This window comes from Geotrypetes seraphini, chromosome 11, assembly GCF_902459505.1.
Source record: "Geotrypetes seraphini chromosome 11, aGeoSer1.1, whole genome shotgun sequence".
Classification (NCBI taxonomy): domain Eukaryota; kingdom Metazoa; phylum Chordata; class Amphibia; order Gymnophiona; family Dermophiidae; genus Geotrypetes; species Geotrypetes seraphini.
Genome location: NC_047094.1, coordinates 75,108,165 through 75,128,587, shown reverse-complemented (window position 1 = coordinate 75,128,587; position 20,423 = coordinate 75,108,165). Strand labels below are relative to the sequence as shown.

The window sequence follows — 20,423 nt, the reverse complement described above, 5'->3', positions numbered from 1 at the left end:
TACAATTATTTGTCACACAAACCTAATTGTGTACCAGAATGGAGATGGGGATCTGAGGCATTTTCCTCCTTACAATAATAGTCATTCTGGTACACAATTTGTGTGACAAATAATTGTAAGAAGATAGAGTTCAATCTCTCCATCCCCATGAACCTCAGTGGTAATGCTGCAAGATGACCGCCAGTGGTCAACTGTCGACATTTGTAGAGAAGAAGCTGCCAGGACATGAGCAACTGGGAAGTGCTCCTACTACCAAAAAGATCACCTGAGATTTGGAATTTTTTAATGGATTGGGGGTCAGGGATCAGAGAGGTGGGACTTTGCACTATTTTAAAGAATTAGGGGAAGGCAGATGGAACTGGAAATTTTATAAAAGATTGGGGGGGAGGGGTTAAAGGGCAGGAGTTATATTTTCTGTATTGCCAGCCTGCTAGCTATGTATTCTCAGGTACAATGAGGCAAAACCAGGAAGGTGATATCCATAATATCACCTTCCTTTAGGGAGGTATGCACCTTTGGATTAATACATCACTCGGTATATTTTCCTATGGTAAAATAGTGCACATGTGTGCTATTTGATCAAGAGTTAGTAAATAGGAGTCTACCAAGTTAACGTTGAGCTGTAGCTTTCACTATTCTCAGCTTCTGCCACATCCCTGTATTTTTTAATCTTCTAGGTTATCAGAAGAATGCCAGAATCTATAAATGTGAAACATGCAGTGTGATGGACTGTGGCTATCCCTTGGACTGCGGGTGTATGTTTGATAATCCAGATTTTCTAAAACATTTTGTAAGCTTTTTACTAGAGCAGTGACATAGGCAAGGTTAATTTTTTTCGGTAAGACTCAAGGTTAATATGGGCAGGCACTAACCCCCTAATTCTACAAAGTTGCATGCCCAAATTTCTGACTAGCGTGCAAATTTGCACATGCAACTTAGGGCTACTAATAATATTCTAGCTGGTGGTTCTGCCCAGGCAGGAGCGAAGGAAAGTCTCTCATGCCGTGATTCACCGCTGGACCACCAGGGATACTAATAATATTCTAATGGGGCAATCGGAGGAAAGCCCATCCGCCGACACGGATCGCTAGTGTGCGATCTTGACACATGCGCAGACCATCTGCTTTCCCTGTAGAAGGTCTGCGCATGCGTTCATGTTCGTTTTTGCTGTGTTTTTTTTATTTTTTATTTGGGGGGGCCTCAACTCTCCTGCAAGTTGTCTTGAAGGGCGATCCCCAGCGGCAGCAGCCTCTTAAGGCTAAAACTCACTGGCCCTGACTCTCCTGCTCTCTGCAGCCCCGCTTTAAACACATGGGCTCGCACTGCAGGGAAGGAGGCAGAGAGCAGGAGAGTCGAGGCAGCAGAGATCAGTCTGGGCAGCAGAGAGCAGGGTGGCAAGTCGGGGCAGAGAGCAGGGCAGCAAGAAGAGAGTCGGGGCGGCGAGGCTGAAAGGCAGGAGAAGGGCAGAGAGCAGGGAAGAGAGAGGAGCTAAACAATGCGGCCAACAGCCACTGCTCCCAGGGCTTCTGCAGAGTAAAGGCAGCCAGATCAGGGCAGCAGAGAGCAGGGTGTGCAGAGAGCAGGGCAGACAGCAGGGCGGAAATGGAGCTGGAGAGTGGGAAAGGACGTTTGCAACTGGTCCCCAGCAGTCGCTTCTTGGGTTGATCGGCCAGCCCAGTCGGTTTGCAAAATTTGTTTAGTGAATCGCGTCCCTGCCTACTTGGCATGCTGTTCCCCTCATTTGCATGTGAAGATAGGAATCGGATCGGCAAAGAGGTAAGTGAATTGGGCCGGAGTAAAATCGGGTTGCAAAGGGGTCGCAAACCAATCGGTACACGATCGGTTTGCTTTGTGAATCTAGCCCTTAAAAACTAAGGTCAGTTGCATATGTAACTTTATGAACTAGCTGCTAAATGGGCTTGACAACCAATTATTGGCTGTAATTGGTGTTAATTAGCAGTTACCCATGTAACTGCCCGTAGTTGGTATTCTATAAGTACTCGCTCAAATTCCAGAGCATGCAACGTCAAGTGACTTGGGTGGGTCTGGTTTTTAGATGAGATGCATAGGTTGTAGAATACTAGCATTTACATACCTAACTGCTTTCAGCAGTGCTCATCAATCTTTTTCTGGCCAAATAAAATTGTTTGACTCCCCCCACCAAGAGGTACAGAATAATGATGTACCTGTGGAGAGTCTACCAAAGATGTGACCCCCAAATATGGGTCGTTACTCCATTTGGGGTTCTATCTCACTGTTTGGGAACCCCTGGCACTAAGCTAGCATAAGTGCTCACGACTTAAGTTATGTGTGTAAATGTGAACCTTTATTAGTATTCTATGATAGCAGTTGTGTGCACAATGTCTTTTATAGAATTTGGGCTTGGCACACATCATCCCGACACCTAACTTTAGACAATCTACAAAGAATTACCTCCTAGGCATACACAAATGAGGAAGGGGGCCCCCTCATTATGGATTCTATCCTTTTATTATCCCTTTCAGAGTCCTCTTTGTCCTGCTCATCCGTGTGCTTTTTCAGCTCCTCTCCCAGAACCCTTTCCAGGTCCTGCACAAATATGACCCCTTTCCCTCCTGTTCTTTAAGGTACCTTTTCACTGCTATCCCTCCCATTCCATCTCCCCTTTTGCCCCATAGTCCTAATCCCCTTGTAATTAAGGCCCTGGGTGAATCAGGTGTACACCCTATGCAGTCTATCAAGATGTCTTATTATGTATTACGTTAACACTAAGTAACATACTATGCCATAATATATATCGTATATACTTGAATATAAACCAACCCGAGTATAAACCGAAGTAACCTTTTCCCCCCCCAAAACGAAGGAAAAAAGGTTGACCTAAATATAAACCCGGGGGGAGGGGGGTGTTAATATTCAAATGTAGTGCCTTGCCAGGCCCCCTGTTCTCCCTCCCTTGTTGCTCTACCAGGCTCTGCATCCAGCCCTGTCACTCACTCCCTCCTCTGCTCTGCCAGTCTCTACACCCAGTCCCCTTTCCTCCCTGCTAGGTTCTGTATTCTTTTCCTCTTCCCTTCCAATGTCTTGCAGGCCTCCAGCGGGCCTGCCTTATGACGTGATGGATCCAGCTGTGGCCGGGAAAGGAGAAATCCTTCCTGCCTCCTGTCTCAGCCCAATTCTAATTATTTTTATCTCCCTCCCACCTCCCCTGCATACCTTATGTATCCCTGGTGGTCCAGCGGTGAATCAAGGCATGAGAAACTTTCCTTCGCTCCTGTCTGTGCAGAACCACTAGCTAATTGGCAGCCGCAAGTTCTCGTGGGACACTTAATGGATACTTAAAGTACATGGGGAGGCGGGAGAGAGATAAAAATAATTAGAATCGGGCTAGGACAGGAGGCGGGAGGGTTCCCTCCTGTCCTAGCCACCGCTGGACCACCAAGTCTCAGCCAAAAATCCATCTTCTCTCTTTATATAAAAGTAACCCATCTACATTTCCTCCCCTTGGTGACAGAGAAACTTCCTCCAGGGGTGCAAACTTCAAACCTAAGCAATGAGCTACAAGGGGTGCATTTCTATTCTGCTGTTGTAGACGGCTACGAAGTAAAAACAGATGGAAATCTTTTGAATTAAACTTTTACTTTGAATTGTGCGGCATGTCTTTAGAAGAAAAATTAGAGCCTGTGTGTTCTTCATCTTTTACAGTGCAGGATATTTTTGTGCAAGAGAATTCCAGAATCTTGGTCCAGTGTACCTTCAAGTTTACCCTCCCTACAGACATCAGTGTTGTGTGGAAGTTTGCAAAGAATGTAAGTGGAATAACCAGAATTCTGTGGAGATTGTCTAGGTTTCACTGCTGGTTCTGTTCCTAAGTCTGCCTTCTGCTTCTTGCTCTCTGTGCTGCCAATCAGGAGAAATTTATAGCTTTTTGTTGCCACAGTTCTGCCCCGTCTATGACAGTTGTGCTCCTCAGCTGTAAGCTGCCACATTTTAGGTCTGGGTTCCATTCCTGGCTCCATCTCTTGCTATACAAAGTAAAAAACAATTATAGGTATATTAAAAGCAAGAAGCCGGGAAGAGAATCAGTTGGACCGCTAGACGACTGAGGGATAAAAGCAGTTCTCAGGGAAGACAAGGCCATAGCGGAGAGATTAAATTAATTCTTTGCCTCGGTCTTCACCGAGGAAGATGTTGGGGACTTACCGGTACCAGAAATGGCATTCAATTCTGATGAATCGGACAAACTCAAACAAATCTCTGTAATGCTAGAATCTAATAGGTCAATTTGACAAACTGAACAGTAGCAAATCACCAGGACTGGATGGTATACATCCCAGAGTGCTGATAGAATTGAAAAATGAATTTGCAGAGATATTGTTAGTAATTTGTCATTATTCTTTAAAATCCAACATATTACCGGAAGACTGGAGGGTGACCAACGTAATGCCGATTTTTAAAAAGGGTTCCAGAGGTGATCCGGGAAATTATAGACCAGTGACTCTGACGCTGCTGCCATGCAAAATGGTAGAGACTATTATAAAGAACAAAATGACAGAACATATACATAAGAATGGATTAATGAGAGAAAGCCAGCATGGATTTAGTCAAGAGAAATCTTGCCTCATCAATCTACTGCATTTCTTTGAAGGGGTGAATAAAGGTGAGCAGGAGGATTGCAAAGACCAGCAACATGACATAAACAAACTTGAGAAATGGGCCACAACATGGCAAATGAGGTTTAACGTGGATAAGTGTAAGGTGATGCATGTCGGTAACCAATATTTTATACACGAATACAGGATGTCCGGTGCAGTACTTGGAGAGACCCTCCAGGAAAGAGACTTGGGAGTACTGGTAGACAAGTCAATGAAGCCGTCCGCGCAATGTTCGGTGGCGGCGAAAAGAGTGAACAGAATGCTAGGAATGATTAAGAAGGGGATCACAAACAGATCGGAGAAGGTTATTATGCCACTGTACCGGGCCATGGTATGCCTTCACCTGGAATACTGCATCCAGCACTGGTTGATGTACATGAAGAAGGACACAGTACTACTCGAAGGGGTCCAGAGAAGAGTGACTAAAATGATTAAGGGGCTGGATGAGTTGCCGTACAGCGAGAGATTAGAGAAACTGGGCCTCTTCTCCCTTGAAAAGAGGAGACTGAGAGGGGACATGATCGAAACGTTCAAGATAATGAAGGGAATAGACTTAGTAGATAAAGACATGTTATTCACCCTCTCCAAGGTAGAGAGAACGAGAGAGCACTCTCTAAAGTTAAAAGGGGATAGATTCCATACAAACATAAGGAAGTTCTTCTTCACCCAGAGAGTGGTAGAAAACTGGAGCGCTCTTCCGGAGGCTGTTATAGGGGAAAACACCCTCCCGGGATTCAAGACAAAGTTAGACAAGTTCCTGCTGAACCAGAATGTACGCAGGTAAGGCTAGTCTCAGGGCACTGGTCTTTGACCTAAGGGCCACCGTGTGAGCGGACTGCTGGTCACAATGGACCACTGGTCTGACCCAGCAGCGGCAATTCTTATGTTCTTATGGTTGATATTGTGTATTTGGATTTTCAAAATACATCTTAGGAAATTAGATAGTCATGGGATAGGAGGTAATGCCCTATAATGGTTTAAGAATTGGTTGAAAGACAGAAAACAGAGAGTAGTTTAAATGGTCAGTATTCTGAATAGAGAAGGGTAAATAGCAGGGTTTATTTCAAAAAATACCCTTCTCAAATGTCATTTCAATTTTCTTAGTCCAAGTTATCCAGAGGTATAAATCCACTATGAATATCTCATAAACTTAATTCCTTTTTGGTTACTATCTAAGGGGCTGAGCCTCAGATCTCCGTGTGTTGTATGTTTCACAAGCACACTAGAAAGAACATAAGAACATAAGAACATAAGAAGTTGCCTCCGCTGAGGCAGACCATAGGTCCATCCTGCCCAGCGGTCCGCTCCCGCGGCGGCCCATCAGGCCCATCCCCTGAGTAGTGGTCTATACCTATCTATACCCTTCAATCCCTTTTTCTTCTAGGAATCTATCCAAACTTTCTTTGAAACCATTTAATGTTTTTTTGTCTACAACAGCCTCTGGAAGCACGTTCCATGTATCCACCACCCTCTGAGTGAAAAAGAACTTCCTAGCGTTTGTTCTAAACCTGTCCCCTTTCAATTTCTCCGAGTGCCCCCTTGTACTTGTGGTGGTCCTTAATTTGAAAAATCTGTCCCTGTCTACTTTTTCTATGCCCTTCAAGATCTTGAAGGTTTCTATCATGTCTCCTCTAAGTCTCCGCTTTTCCAGTGAGAAAAGTCCCAACTGCTTCAACCTGTCGGTATATGGGAGATTTTCCATTCCCTTTATTAGTTTAGTTGCTCTTCTCTGTACTCCCTCAAGTACTGCCATGTCCTTCTTGAGGTACGGCGACCAGTACTGGACACAGTACTCCAGATGCGGCCGCACCATTGCACGATACAGCGGCATGATGACTTCCTTCGTCCTGGTCGTAATACCCTTCTTAATGATACCCAACATTCTGTTAGCTTTCTTTGAGGCTGTAGCGCACTGCGCTGATGCCTTCAGTGTTGCGTCTACCATCACTCCCAGGTCTCTCTCCAGGTTACTGACCCCTAGCGGTGTTCCCCCCATTCTGTATGTGAACATCGGGTTCTTTTTCCCCACGTGCATGACCTTGCATTTCCCTATGTTGAAGCTCATTTGCCATTTTTCGGCCCACTTTTCCAGCTGCGTTAGATCCTTTTGGAGATTTTCGCAGTCTCCCCTGGTTTGAGCCCTGCTGTATAGTTTGGTGTCATCTGCAAATTTAATAACCTCACACTTGGTTCCCGCCTCTAGGTCGTTTATGTAGATATTGAACAGGAGCGGTCCCAGCACCGACCCCTGCGGAACTCCGCTCGTAACCCCTTTCCAGTCTGAGTAATGGCCCTTTACGCCAACCCTCTGTTCCCTGTTCGCCAGCCAGTTTTTGATCCATCGGTGGATCACCCCTTGTACCCCGTGGTTCCATATCTTCTTAAGCAGCCTTTCGTGTGGTACCTTGTCGAAGGCTTTTTGGAAGTCAAGGTAAATGATGTCTATAGATTCCCCTTTATCCACCTGGCTGTTTACCCCCTCGAAGAAGTGCAATAAGTTTGTGAGGCATGACCTACCCTTGCAGAAGCCATGCTGGGAAATGAAAGGGAATTAACCTCACTGGCTCATGCTCCCCTCCTGCCCTGTTGTTAATCAAAAGCACTTTTAGTTCTTAAACTTATGGTTTTTAAACAAGGACTTAACTTTTAGATCCTGGGCAGGGTGTTGTTGAAAATAGGCAGTGAAATCGTTGTTATTCAATATTTCCTGCTGTCTCTGCGCTAGTCCCATCGCCAACGTTAAACTAGCTGTCCGTTTCGCCCTCAGGCTGCGTCAGGGCTGTGGACCAGTATAATGTCTAAAAGAGAAAGAGCAATAGCAGGAGAAGCTGTACATAGCATACTTAACATTTCTCTAAATAACATTCAAACTTACTGCGGCTCTATGATTCGCAAGCTCACCACGGCTACAGAGTGAGCTGCCCTTGTTTTATAACGTCTGACATCATGCTCAGCTGACCAGCCAGCCTCTCTCTCAAGCCATGCATCCTCTGTGTGCTGTTCATAATCAATAAAGATGTTGATGTTTCAAGAATTAAAAAAATGTTGATGTTCCAAGAATTAAAAAAAACAAGTGCCACTCAATTTTCTGATTTAATCCGCGTGGTTCTTCAGAATGTAGACGAAATATTCATTCCTGCTCTTTCTTTTGCAAAACCAATTTTCTATCACCTCCTCTTGGCATTGGTGGCACATGGTCCAGAATAAAGCATTGAAATTCCCTGGTGCCATGACTTACTGCAGTAAAGTGTTCAACCAGTGGTTCTTCAATCTTATTACAAGTCAAACTACTCCTGTGTTCACTCATCCGTACTCGAAAAGGTCTTGAAGTTTGCCCGATGTAAAGCTTTAAACACGGGCATACGATCCCGTATACCACAAAAGGGGTATCACAAGTAGTTTTATGCCTGAGTCTATATCCCTTCTTTGTTTGTGGGTGCACAAAACTGCCATCCAGGTCTAAGGTCAGTTCACATGTCTTGTACTTAATGTATTTCTGATGGCTACCCTTCCATTCCACATTCATATTTCTTTTTGTTGTGTCTGAAGGACATAGAATCTCCTTTAAGTTTTGTTGTTAACTATAGGCTATTCTTAAATCCTTACCCGCAAATGTGGGATGTAGTTGAATAATGGACCAGTGCTCACGTAGGATTCGTGCTTTCGCTCCTACTCCTCCGCCAAAAGTGAGCACACAGGTTAGACTCCATTCATCTGGTCCTGCGGATCTATTATTAAACAATAAATCCCTGTTTGTAAACCTAGCTCTAGTGTAGGCAGATTTGATGACTCTCTCGGGATAACCCCTGTGGACTAATTTCTGACGTAATTGCTTGGCTTGTTCTTTGTAAGCTTCCAAGGTTGAACAATTTCTTCTGTAGCGTAAAAATTGAGATACTGGAAGGCTATCTTTTAAAAATTTGGGGTGGCAACTAGTATAAAACAGAAAGAAAATTGAAATGACATTTGAGAAGGGTATTTTTTGAAATGAATATATGTTCTTTCTCATTCTGTATATAATTTTGGTAAATAGCAGGGTTCCCCAGGGATATGTGCTGGGACTGCTGCTTTTTAACATATTTATCAGTGATCTAGAGATGGAAATGAGTAGTGAGATAATTAAATTTGCTGATGATACAAAGTTGTTCAAAGTTGTTAAATTGCAAGAGGACCTTGAGAGACTAGGAGACTGGGCAACAAAATGGCAAATGATATTTAATGTGAGCAAGTGCAAAGTGATGCATGTGGGAAAGAGGAGCCCGAACTAAAGCTACATGATGCAGTAGCGTAGTAAGGGAGGTACGGTCTGTCCTGGGCGCAGTCTTCCTAAGGGTGCGAGGGCACCCCTCCTCCTCTCCGCTCCCCCCCCCTCCCTGCTCGCTCATTTGCCCGCTCCTCTCCTTGCCGCGTGCACTCCTTTCCTTCCCTCGTACCTTTTTGGCACTCTCTGATGTCATTTCCAGGACCCACGCCTAGGAAGTGACATCAAAGGGGAACCAATACCAACATGGGCATGCTTATCACAATGGAGAAGGTACAGGAAAAGGGAAGGGGGCACACGCACAGCAAAGGGGGGCAGTGAAGAGGAACAGGAAAAGGGAAGGGGGCACACGCACAGCAAAGGGGGGCAGTGAAGAGGGTGGGGGGAGGGGCGCCACTCACCCTTACTATGCCACTGATGTGATGCAAGGTTCTACGAGTGTTAGGAGTCACTGCCCAGGAAAAGGATCTAGGTGTCATTGTTGAGGGTACGTTAAAACTCTCAGCTCAATGTGCATCAGCGGCTAAGAAAGCCGTAGAATGTTAGGAATTATCAGTAAAGAAATGGAAAACAAAGATGAAAGTGTTATAATGCCCTTGTATGTAGGGAGTCACGTGATGACATGAGCGAGTGAGGACGTCTCCTCGTTCGCTCCGGGGCAGCCCTGCTAAACTTTGAATAAATTGCTGATCCCCCGCAAACACAATTTGCGCGAGTGGTATCCGGCGCTCTCCGCCGTTGTATGGATCGCTACCTCACCAGGACACCAGACTCTATGCCACCGAAAACAACGAAAAAGGACAGAGAGCGCGCCAGACCTGTGGATCCTAAAATGGCGGCGAGCCCCGCGACGGCGGTCTCTGGCCTTACTGAGTCGGCCCTGAGAGACATTAAAACAGCTTTAGAACAGGTACTGGGGCCCCAGATGGAGACGCTTGCTGCCCAAATAACCAACATCGAAACCTTAATGGCAACAGCCGCAGCCCGCACGACGGAACTGGAAAAGAGGGTGTCAGACCTCGAGGATTCCACTACGGTGCGGGACACTGATCTTGGCGCGCTGCAGGCGCAGGTTAGAGCTCAGGCAGACAAACTCGATGACCTGGAGAACAGATCTCGTCGCTCTAACCTGCGTCTGATGGGCATTCCCGAGACGCTGCCGGACCGCTCGCTATCGGAGCAATTGGAGAGCTGGCTTAGGGCGGAATTTGATCTGCGCCCTTCGATGGGTCCCCTGCGCCTCGGGCGGGCACATCGTTTAGGCCTTAGACCTGGTCTGGAAGCGCGCCCACGTGTTGTGATCCTAAAGCTCCTGAATTACCAACATAAGATTGAATTACTTCGCCAATACAGACTCATGAAAGATACTCTGAAATTCGACGGAAATCCGGTCCGCATTAGCCAGGACTTTTCTATGGCCCTACAGGAACGGCGGAGACCCTATTATCCTCTATGCTCCCGCCTGGTGGATTTAAAGCAACGTTTTCAATTTACCTACCCGGCTCAACTGAAGATTCAATGTAATGGAATTTGGAAATCCTTCCGGACCCCGGAGGCCGCAGATGACTACATAAAACAGCTAGTGGTCCCGAGTGCGTGAATTGCATGGATCTGGTTTGGCCGCGGGTTGAATGGGCCTGTGGCTGACATGGATACTTGGGCTTCATTGATCTTGAGGACTGAACGCTTCAGGACTGTTATCATTGGGGCTGACATTTCTATGTCAGGGCTGTCCCGGAGGGGTCATTTTCAGTGACTCTAGATCTCCTATATGGGAGTTTTTGGGTTTGTGCACAGGGATGTGGGAGTTGGGAATTGTTTTGGGGCAGCAGCGGTGTGGTATATTTCTATTTGCAGTTCTATTTTTTATGCTTTCAAGGTACATATACAGCTCAATAGATGGTCCGGTTGGGGGATGAGTGTTGGTCCTCGGGGTGAGGCTGGGCGCCCTGGGACATATGTTCATAGCTGGCATAGATATCTTTCCAGGCAGGATATAATATCTTATGGGTGATCGGAAATTACGCATACTTTCTTGGAATGTGTCAGGGATAACTTCACCCGTTAAGCGCACTAAAATATTGACTCAACTGAAACATCACTCTGCAGATATAGCTTGCTTGCAGGAGACCAGGCTTACTGATAGTGAACATTTGAAACTCAAGAGAGGCTGGGTTGGAGAGGTATTCTTTGCTTCCTCACCTGGGAAAAAAGCTGGGGTGGCCATATTGATTCGCAAGGGCTTTTTAGGGGTCATACGGGTCTTACGACGCGACCCCCAGGGCAGGTACTTACTAGTGAAAGTGGAGGAGCCTAGTGGGACCTTTAGAATATTGGTGGGCTATGGTCCTAATGGCTATCAGCATTCATTTTTTCAGAATTTGGTGAATATTTGTGTGCAGGATCAGGATGGCCCCTTAATATTGGTGGGCGACCTGAATCAAGTACACAATTCGGCTATGGACCGCTCAGGGTTGACCAGTGGGATAAGGGGGGGCCAGGTTAGGGGCATTCCCTACCTGTGTCGAGCCTTGGGGTTGGTGGACCCCTGGAGATTGCTACACCCGACAGAACGGGACTATACGCACCAGTCCAGAGCACATGGCTCCTTTTCCAGAATTGACTACATATTACTTTCTGAGACATTGTTTACTAAAGTCACTGAGGCCACAATAGGTCTACTTGAAATATCAGACCATAATATGATCTGGCTTGACGTGGCATTGGGTGGTCCTCCAGGTCCTGGGCCAGGTTGGCGTTTTCCCTCTTACTTACATACTGATGCACACTTCAACTCATATTTACTTGAAAAGTGGGAGGCCTACTGCACACATAATGCGCAACATGTAAACCAGCCAACCCTATTTTGGGATACTGCTAAGGCGGTATTGCGTGGCGATATTATTGCATATGTTGCGACTAGAACCCGTCGAATAGCATGTCGCATAGTACACCTAGAACGACAGTTAACAACGCTGAAACAAGCTTTATTGCAAGACCCCTCAGAAGCCAACAATGAGGAGTATAGGGTGGTGCTAGCGGCACTTAACTCTTTAATTCATGAACGTACTAAGAAACTCCTGTTTTACCGTAAATTCCACTTTTACAAACATGGTAATAAGGCCGGGAAATTGCTAGCTTCCATAACTAAAAGTTGGAAGGGATCTAGATATATCCCCACAATACGAGATGGTTCTGGAAACTTTTTAACTACTCCAGGAGATATCTCAGCTGGTTTTCAGAAATATTTTGAGACATTTTATGCGTCCCCTGGCCCCTACGCAGATCCTGATGTAAGTGACTATCTTGCAGATGCGGGATTACCTCACCTGACGGCTGCCCAGATATCTAGGTTGGATCGTCCGTTACATGCCCTTGAGGTGACCCAGGCCATAAAAAATTTGAAATCCTGTACTGCACCAGGACCGGATGGATATTCCTCTGAATTTTACAAAATTTTGTCCCCGGTTATAAGTACTTCTCTGTTAAATTACTATGTATCTATTCAGGAAAGTGGGGCTTTCCCAAGACACTGTAATGTAGCTCTGATTACATTGATCCCGAAACCGTCTAAACCACCCGACAACATGGAATCTTATCGACCAATCTCACTATTGAATGTAGATGTAAAAATACTGGCCCGAATCTTGGCTGACAGGCTGGCCCATATTTTGCCCTCCATTATTGTACCTGAACAAGTAGGTTTTGTTAGGAACCGACAAACTACGATTAATGTTCGCCGTATACTTTTAGCTTACTCTCGTGCGCAACTGGAACAACACCCGGGCTTGCTAGCTGGACTTGACGCAGCTAAGGCCTTTGATAAAGTTCACTGGCATTACCTGTTCCAGATCCTTCACTATATAGGGATCCCTGCTGGTTTCATGTCATCCATACAAGCTCTATATGCTAGTCCGACGGCCTCGGTGTTGGTCAATGGGGTACGATCCTCACCGTTTGAAATAGGTAGGGGGACCCGACAGGGATGCCCATTATCTCCCTTATTATTTTTGTTATACTTAGACCCGTTGTTACGTACCATCCTCAGAGATGATGTCCTCACGGGTCTATCGGAAGGTGAGTCGCAATTGCGAGTGTTAGCCTTCGCGGATGACCTCTTGCTTGCATTAGGGGACCCACATACCTCCTTGCCACGAGCGTTGGAAATATTAGATGAATTTCACCTCTATTCGGGCCTGGAATTAAATAGGCAGAAATCTCTAGCACTCCCTACACTATTAGAGGTACAACAGACTTGGCCGGGTGTATTTCCATTGCAGTGGGCCTCCTCTTCCCTGACGTACTTGGGAGTGATTATTCCCAGGAATTTGAATAGACTATACATTGCTAATGTTTTGCCCTTACTTCATAAATCCTCTAGTACCTTGCATGGTTGGCGACAACTCCCCCTTTCACTGTCCGGCCGTATAGCCCTTTATAACATGATGGTACTGCCTCAATGGACTTATATTCTACAAATATTACCAGTCATGTTATCTGCAAAACATTTAGCGCTCCATAGGTCTCATCTATCTAAATTCTTGTGGCAGGGTAAACGAGCGAGGATAGCCTTGGCCAAGCTAATGCTGCCGCTCACTAAAGGGGGGTTAGGTTTATTATGTATAGCTAGATTTAACCTTGCATGTCAGCTGCGCCACATTCATGATTGGTTTTGTAATACTACAGATTTCTCCTTGCCTGTGATTGAATGTTTCTCTTTTCAGCCCTTCCATTTTAGCTTTCTTCTCCATACTTCCAAGTTGCCAGATATACCCCAGTTGCTGTCTCACCCGCTTCTACCTGCAATGCGTAAAGCCTGGAAATTGTTATGCAAGACGCTTAGGACTACCTCGCACATTACACCATACCTGCCCATAACGGGTAATGGGGACTTCTTACCTGGCTTGGACTCTAAAGTGATTAGACGTTGGTCCCGTGCAGGCCTTACCTATGTGTTTCAGACCATACAACCTACTGGTTCTCCATTATCCTTTAGCGATCTGCAAGAGAAATTTCACCTATTGCCCACGGATTGGTTGGCATACCGACAACTCCAGCATTATTTACAAGCTTTGTCTCCAGCGGGGCTCTGTGAGGAGATTCAGGACAACTTTCAAGAAGCACTTTCCCTTACAGCACAAGAGTCCATACCGCTTCGTTTCTATCATAAGTGGTTACAGGAGCGTGCTGGTGAACTGGACTTTTCGTATTTGGCACAGAAATGGACTGTGGATCTTCAATTGCCAATATCAGCTGATGTAATCAGAAAGGGCCTGCGTGCTGGTAGGGCCGCTACAATATCTGCTGTGGAGAGGGATCGGAATTATAAGTTCCTCTTACGAGCCTTCTATACACCAAAGAGGGCACATGTTATGAGACTTAGCGTGGGGCATTGTTGTGGTAAATGTGCCTGTCCTATGGCATCGTTTGGACACTTGTTCTGGTCATGCCCCATGATATCTTCTTTTTGGATACAAGTGGTGACTTGGGTGGCACGACTTTGGAATTGCTCTTGGAGACTACACCCCAGTTTCCTTTTTACTATGCAGATTCGATTTCACCCGCCAAAACCAGGCTGTGCAGCCTTCCTCCGAAAAACAGTGCTGCTGGGACAGAAATGTATATTATTACAATGGCTATCGCCGCAACCCCCTGATATATCGCAATGGAGAGCATTAATGCTACAACAAATGTTGTTGGAACGCCGTGAGATTGTGGACTTGTCGTCCAAACCTGGACGTCTGTATTATCACTGCTGGTACCTATTTAGTTTGACTTTTACTGCTTACGTTCATTCTCAAATTTGGAATATTTGAGTTCCTTATCTGTTTTTTTCTTTTCTCTTGATACCACCGCTGCTGCCGGGGTGGGGGGGTGGGTGGGTGGGTGGGGGGTTTGGTTTGGTGGGTGGGGATTGGATTTCTGGTATGTTTTGAAAAGCATTTTGCTGTGAGCTTTGTTATTCTCGTATTATTTAATAAAAACGATTCAACATAATGCCCTTGTATAGCTCTATGGTACGGCCGCACCTTGAATACTATGTGCAATTCTGATTGCCGTATCTCAAAAAAGATATAGCAGAATTAGAAAAGGTACCGAGAAGAGGGATGAAAATTATAAAAGGGATGGGACGACTTCCCTATGAGGAAAGGTTAAAGCGGCTAGGGCTCTTCACCTTGGAGAAGAGACGACTCAGGGGTGATACGAGTATAGAGGTCTATAAAATACTGAGTGGCGTGAAAAGGGTAGATGTGAATCGCTTGTTTACTCTTTCCAAAAATACTAGGATTAGGGGGCATGCGATGAAGCTATTAAGTAGTAGATTTGAAACAAACCAGAGAAAATATTTCTTCACACAATGTGTAATTAAACTCTGAAATTTGTTGCCAAAGAATGTGGTGAAATCAGTTAGCTTAGCAGAGTTTAAAAAAGGTTTGGATACATTCTTAAAGAGAAGTCTAAAGGCCATTACTGAGATGGCTTGGGGAAATCCACTACTTATTCTTAAGGATAAACAGTCAGCATAATATCTGTTTTATTACTTGGGATCCAGCTAGATACTTGGGACCTGGGGTGGCCACTGTTTGAAACAGGATAATGGCCTTGATGGACCTTTGGTCTGTCCCAGTATGGCAATTCTAATGTTCGTAGGCCCCGATTTTCTTTATTCTGTTCCCAGCTTAAGCTATTCAGGTTCTGTACTAGCATATGGGAGGCCTAAGTGCAGTTCCTGGCTCTGGTTCCTGTGTTGTTTGATGATACATTTGATCTGAGTTCCAGTTCCAGTTGAGACTCTGAATGCTAAGGCTAGCTGAGTTCCCAATGAAGAAGTCAGAGTAAAAGTTGTTCATGGGGATGGAGACCACAGGAAATCAAAGTAAACACCAAAAAGTCCAACAGGACAGAGAACCCACGGGTATAAAACAATACAAAAGGAAGTGGGAACGGACAATGAGCACGCCACTGAAGAACACTGATGTAAAACCAACTTGTTTATTTCATAAAAGGACACAAGCAGAAGCTGTGGACCCGACACAGCACTGTATTTCGGCATCTGAGGAATGCCTGCATCAGGCCACAGGAAATCTGCAGGAATCCATGGTAGTGATGTCAAAAGATCCATTTATGCTGGGGATGGATCCAAACATGCTGGGACAAGTGGAGATGGGGACCAGATTATGTCACAAAAACAACAACAAAAACATATCTGATGTTAAACTGGACTACATACGTATGGGATATCAACAAGATAGCCTATAGCCTATCAGTTTAAGAAACAGAGGAGTCCTAATCCCCAGAGTTCACAGTCTCATTATCAGAACAAGCTGATTTGCTTGTGACCCTAGGCAAGTCACTCAGTCCTCCATAGCCCTAGGTACGTTAGATAGATTGTGAGCCCACCGGGCCAGATAAGGAAAATACTTGAGTACATGATTGTAAAACCACTTAGATAACCTTGATAGGCGGTATATAAAATCCTAATAAACTTGAAATTTGATAACAAGATTTTTCTTACAATATTTTCTTACAAGAAATCATTAACAGTCCCCCCAAATTAATACATCAAAACTTCAAATTACAGAGAAAAAGATCCCCCATTCGTGGGATGGAAGTCCCAAAAATTCATACAAATATCTAAAAAAATTCCCCCCCAATCTGAAAAACCCCACGTTCATATGGAACGACTCATAAAGGGGTTCAAAAAATTCCAAAAAACAAAACTATTCAACTATAGAGTCTGTTAAAAGAAGATAGTCAAATTTACAGTCTCTCAATGCTGGTTAATCAGATTCTAGTCATTAAGAACGTCATCCAGTTGAAGTCATGCAGAGATTTTATGCAATTGCAATCAAACCTATGCAGCTGTAGAAAATACTCAAAGTTACGCCTGATACTTAGCTCATGTGGCATACAGTGTCTGGCCACCTCTCAAAATACATTCACAAACTCTCATCTTGAAAACACAGAATCATCAAAGGCACAGAAAAAGGATACCTAATCTGTGTGCCTTACAAGGACCCCTCATTTCGCCAATTGGCTTCATCAGACAAATGCACCTTCAAACAGAAAATTAGTGTAATAGCAACAATGATCATTTGCAATCAGCTGCTTAAATTAAGATTGCTATTGCATAACGTCTCTGCACAATTTCAACTGAATGGTGTCCTTAATGACTAAAATCTGATTAACCAACATATATTTGAATATCTTCTTTCAAGAGACTCTATAGTTGAATATTTATTTGGGGGGAATTTTTAAACTTATTTTGAGTTGGGCATTGTAAGTGTCAGATTTTTTTCATATTTTTGTAATATTTGTTTGAGATGTTTATATGAATTTTTGGGCTCCTATCCTGTGAGGGGGAATCTTTTTTTCTATAATTTCCAGTTTTGATATACTAATCATTTTTTAGTTGTTAATGATTCCTTTGTAAGGAAAATTACTTAGATGATGGTCCCTGTCATCTGATGATTGGAAGTTTGTCCTGCTGTATATCAACATCATCTTGTTCTGACAATGAAACAGTGAACTCTTAAGGATTACAATCCCCCTCCGTTTCTTAAATTGCTAGGTTTTGTTGATATCCTACGCTTATGCAGTCCTGTTTGAGAGCAGTTAATTTTGTTTGTTTGTATTATTTTTGTGATTTATTCTGCTATTCCTCTTATTGGTTTGGATTTTTGTGGACTGGATTATGCTCCCTTCTGGTGTCAACTCAGTAGAAGAGCAAGACAAATTGTGGATTTTGATATTTAAGGAAACAGCTTACTTGCTGGTACTTACACCTCCTTTACCGTGAAAGCGTTTTTTAGCACAGGCCAGCGCGCTGAATGCTCTGTGCTGCTCCCAATGCTCATAGGAATTCTATGAGTGTCGGGAGCAGTGCACAGCATTCAGAGTTCCGGCCAGTGCTAAAAACCGCTTTTGCAGTTTTGTAAAAAAAAAAAAAAAAAGGAGGGGGGGGTTAGTTACTTGTTTGTTTACGATTTTTGCATACTTGCTTAACATAAAGCGTTAATGAAACAATCAGGGGCATTTTCAAAATACTAAAACATCCAAAAAATGGCATAAATCAGCACTTGGACATTTTTCTCACCATAACGTGTCAAGTGCCGATTTTCAAAGTTGACTTTCTGGATGTCTAGCTAGGCTTCTTAGCTGTTGCGCGTCCAAAGTTTGAAGGGGCCTGTTGGAGGCGTGATATGGACGGGCTTTGGGTGGGCTTAGCACTTGGACATCTTATGGTGATTATCGAACATTTCCCAAGGCATCAAGAATGGAATTTAGACATCCGAGGCTAGACCTATTTTCAAAGTGTCTAAGTGCCAAAAAGGCACCCAAACTGACCAAATGATCATTGGAAGGATTAAGTAATGACCCCATCACCCACTCCCCCAATAGTCACTGACCCCCTCCCACACCCCAAAGCCCTGAATTAAAAAGTACATATCTGTCTCTAGAACAGCAGCACATGATATGGGAAAGCCTACTAGAGCAGCACACAAGTATCTTAAGTAGCCTGCTGGGTGAGCTAGTGAACCATAGAGAGGAGGACTTAGGCCCATATCCCACTCTAACCACTACATTTGTGGTGGAAAATGTGAGGCCACCAAAACATGACTATACTGTGTCACAACCCCAGCCTTAAGACTAGGGTTGTGCCAGGTCTATCTCCTCCAAATCCAAGCCTTACCCTAAAAAGGGCTAATCAGAGGGACAGGCTAAACTCAGACAAACAGATAGGGTCACAGTTCCTATCAAACCATCAGGTTACAGAATCCTGGGGAGGGGAAGATGAGGGTGAGAACAGCCTGGAGCAGCGGGAGGTGCCTTACAAAAAAGAACAGCCTAAGAGGCAGGCTCCCAGCACAGCTAAGGCACAACTGCTGGGCCCAATTAAGGCTAATCAGAAAGCTCAGCAGAAGCAACAGGTTGTCCCTCCCCCTTACAGGTTAGGGCGTGTCCAGCTCAGGGCTTTAGAAGCTGAGCTGAGGAAGAACAATTCAGTCTACCCTGGGTCAGCCCAGGAAGGAGGCTCGAGGGACTGGGCTCCTGAATCCCCACAGAATCAGGATATTGAAATGCTGGATGCAACTACTGTCCCTGAGGCAAACCAGCCAGCCAGGATGCCATAGAGCTGATGGATACCTCCAAGGAACCTGAAGGAATCCACATGGACGAGAGCTAAGTGAATTTCCTGACTGTGTGCTTTTGAATTGTGAAGTTTTCCTTTTGGACTGTCTGAAAGCACAAGTGTGAGCAGTGCTAAGCTCACAGCTGGATTTGGCGCCTTATTTTTTGTGGGACATTGAAGGAATTGTGTTTTTTTGAACATTTTTACTTTTGCCTTTTTCCAGTTTGGATGGGACTTTGTTGCTGACTGTGTGAAAGGGGTAGTGGTGGGGAGAATCCACGTAAGATCCTCAGGGTGGGATTGTGGGACCAATTTTTGGCAAGCTTTAATTAAGTGGATTCTGCTACTCCCCTCCCCCACCAGCTGTTTGTTAAGTTGGCTGGGGAAGGCCTGTTAAAGTCCAGGCCTAGGCAGCACATTCCAACAGTGTTTAAAAACCATTGGGAATAACCAGTATAAAGGCTGGGTGTTCCGGTAGCCGTATTTTGCCCTTTTTGACTGTGAGACTGACAGGGCAAGGCTAAAATTGAAGCATTTTGGACTTATCTGCAAGCAAGGTGTGGGCTGTATTTTTTGTAAGCCCAAATTTTCTGTTTATGTTTGTTTTTGAATTAGTAGCCCAAATTGTGGCAATTTGCTATTTGGGGAAATAAAGTTGGACTCAGTTTTGTTAAAAAGCTTTATTGTTTCTGACATTTTTTCTGTTTCACTCATAAGAACCAGCAGGACCTTCAACTTCCTTTGAAGGCACGTCGAGTTCGGTGTTTGTGGAGCCCTGGTCGGTGGCCATTTGCAAATCCCGGCACCGGCAGGCTTACAACTGCCATATAGGTGCCATGCAGGGCTATTGGGGTAGTAGACAGGTAGCCATAGTAGGTTTTGGAGGAGTTTTAGAGGGATCAAAAGAAATTATAAGGGGGTTATAAAGTTCACAGCAGTGCCCTCTAAGGTGCCCCACTGCTCTGTTGGTATGTCTGTGTGGCCAGTCTATTACAATGCTAGCCCCTCCCACATCCAAATAGTCTGGATTTGGATGTTTTGAACTTGGAACATTTTTGTGGTCAAAAATGGTGAACAAAGTTAGGTGTCCTAGTGGTCAAGACATCCAAATAGGCTATTTTCCAAAAAATAAAATTGGATGTCTAGCGGTTTCAAAAATGGATGTTTCCCTGTCCTGGCTTTTGGCCATCTTGTGGGAGCTGTCCAAAGTCGGACTTAGACATGCCCCTCAATGTATTTTTTCATGAATTTACAAGATTACTCAAATACGAGCTGGGTTCAGGGATGAGAAAGAAAACTGGGAATGGTGAGGGGATGATTTCAATATTTATTTATTTATTTAAAACATTTATAATCCGCTTTTCTCCAAAGCAACTCACAGTTTAACATACAT

General features: G+C 44.6%; 1 protein-coding gene across 1 annotated transcript in view; it reads left to right on the top strand.

The window, feature by feature from the left end:
* The first annotated feature begins 682 nt into the window (after positions 1-682).
* SPACA6 (sperm acrosome associated 6) overlaps positions 683-20,423 on the top strand; it is a 34,819-nt gene continuing 15,078 nt past the window's right edge. Inside the window, exons 1-2 of the mRNA XM_033962891.1 lie at positions 683-755; positions 3,685-3,788. Coding sequence (XP_033818782.1) covers positions 725-755; positions 3,685-3,788 — 135 coding nt within the window. The 5' untranslated portion in view covers positions 683-724. The remainder of the gene's footprint in view (positions 756-3,684; positions 3,789-20,423) is intronic.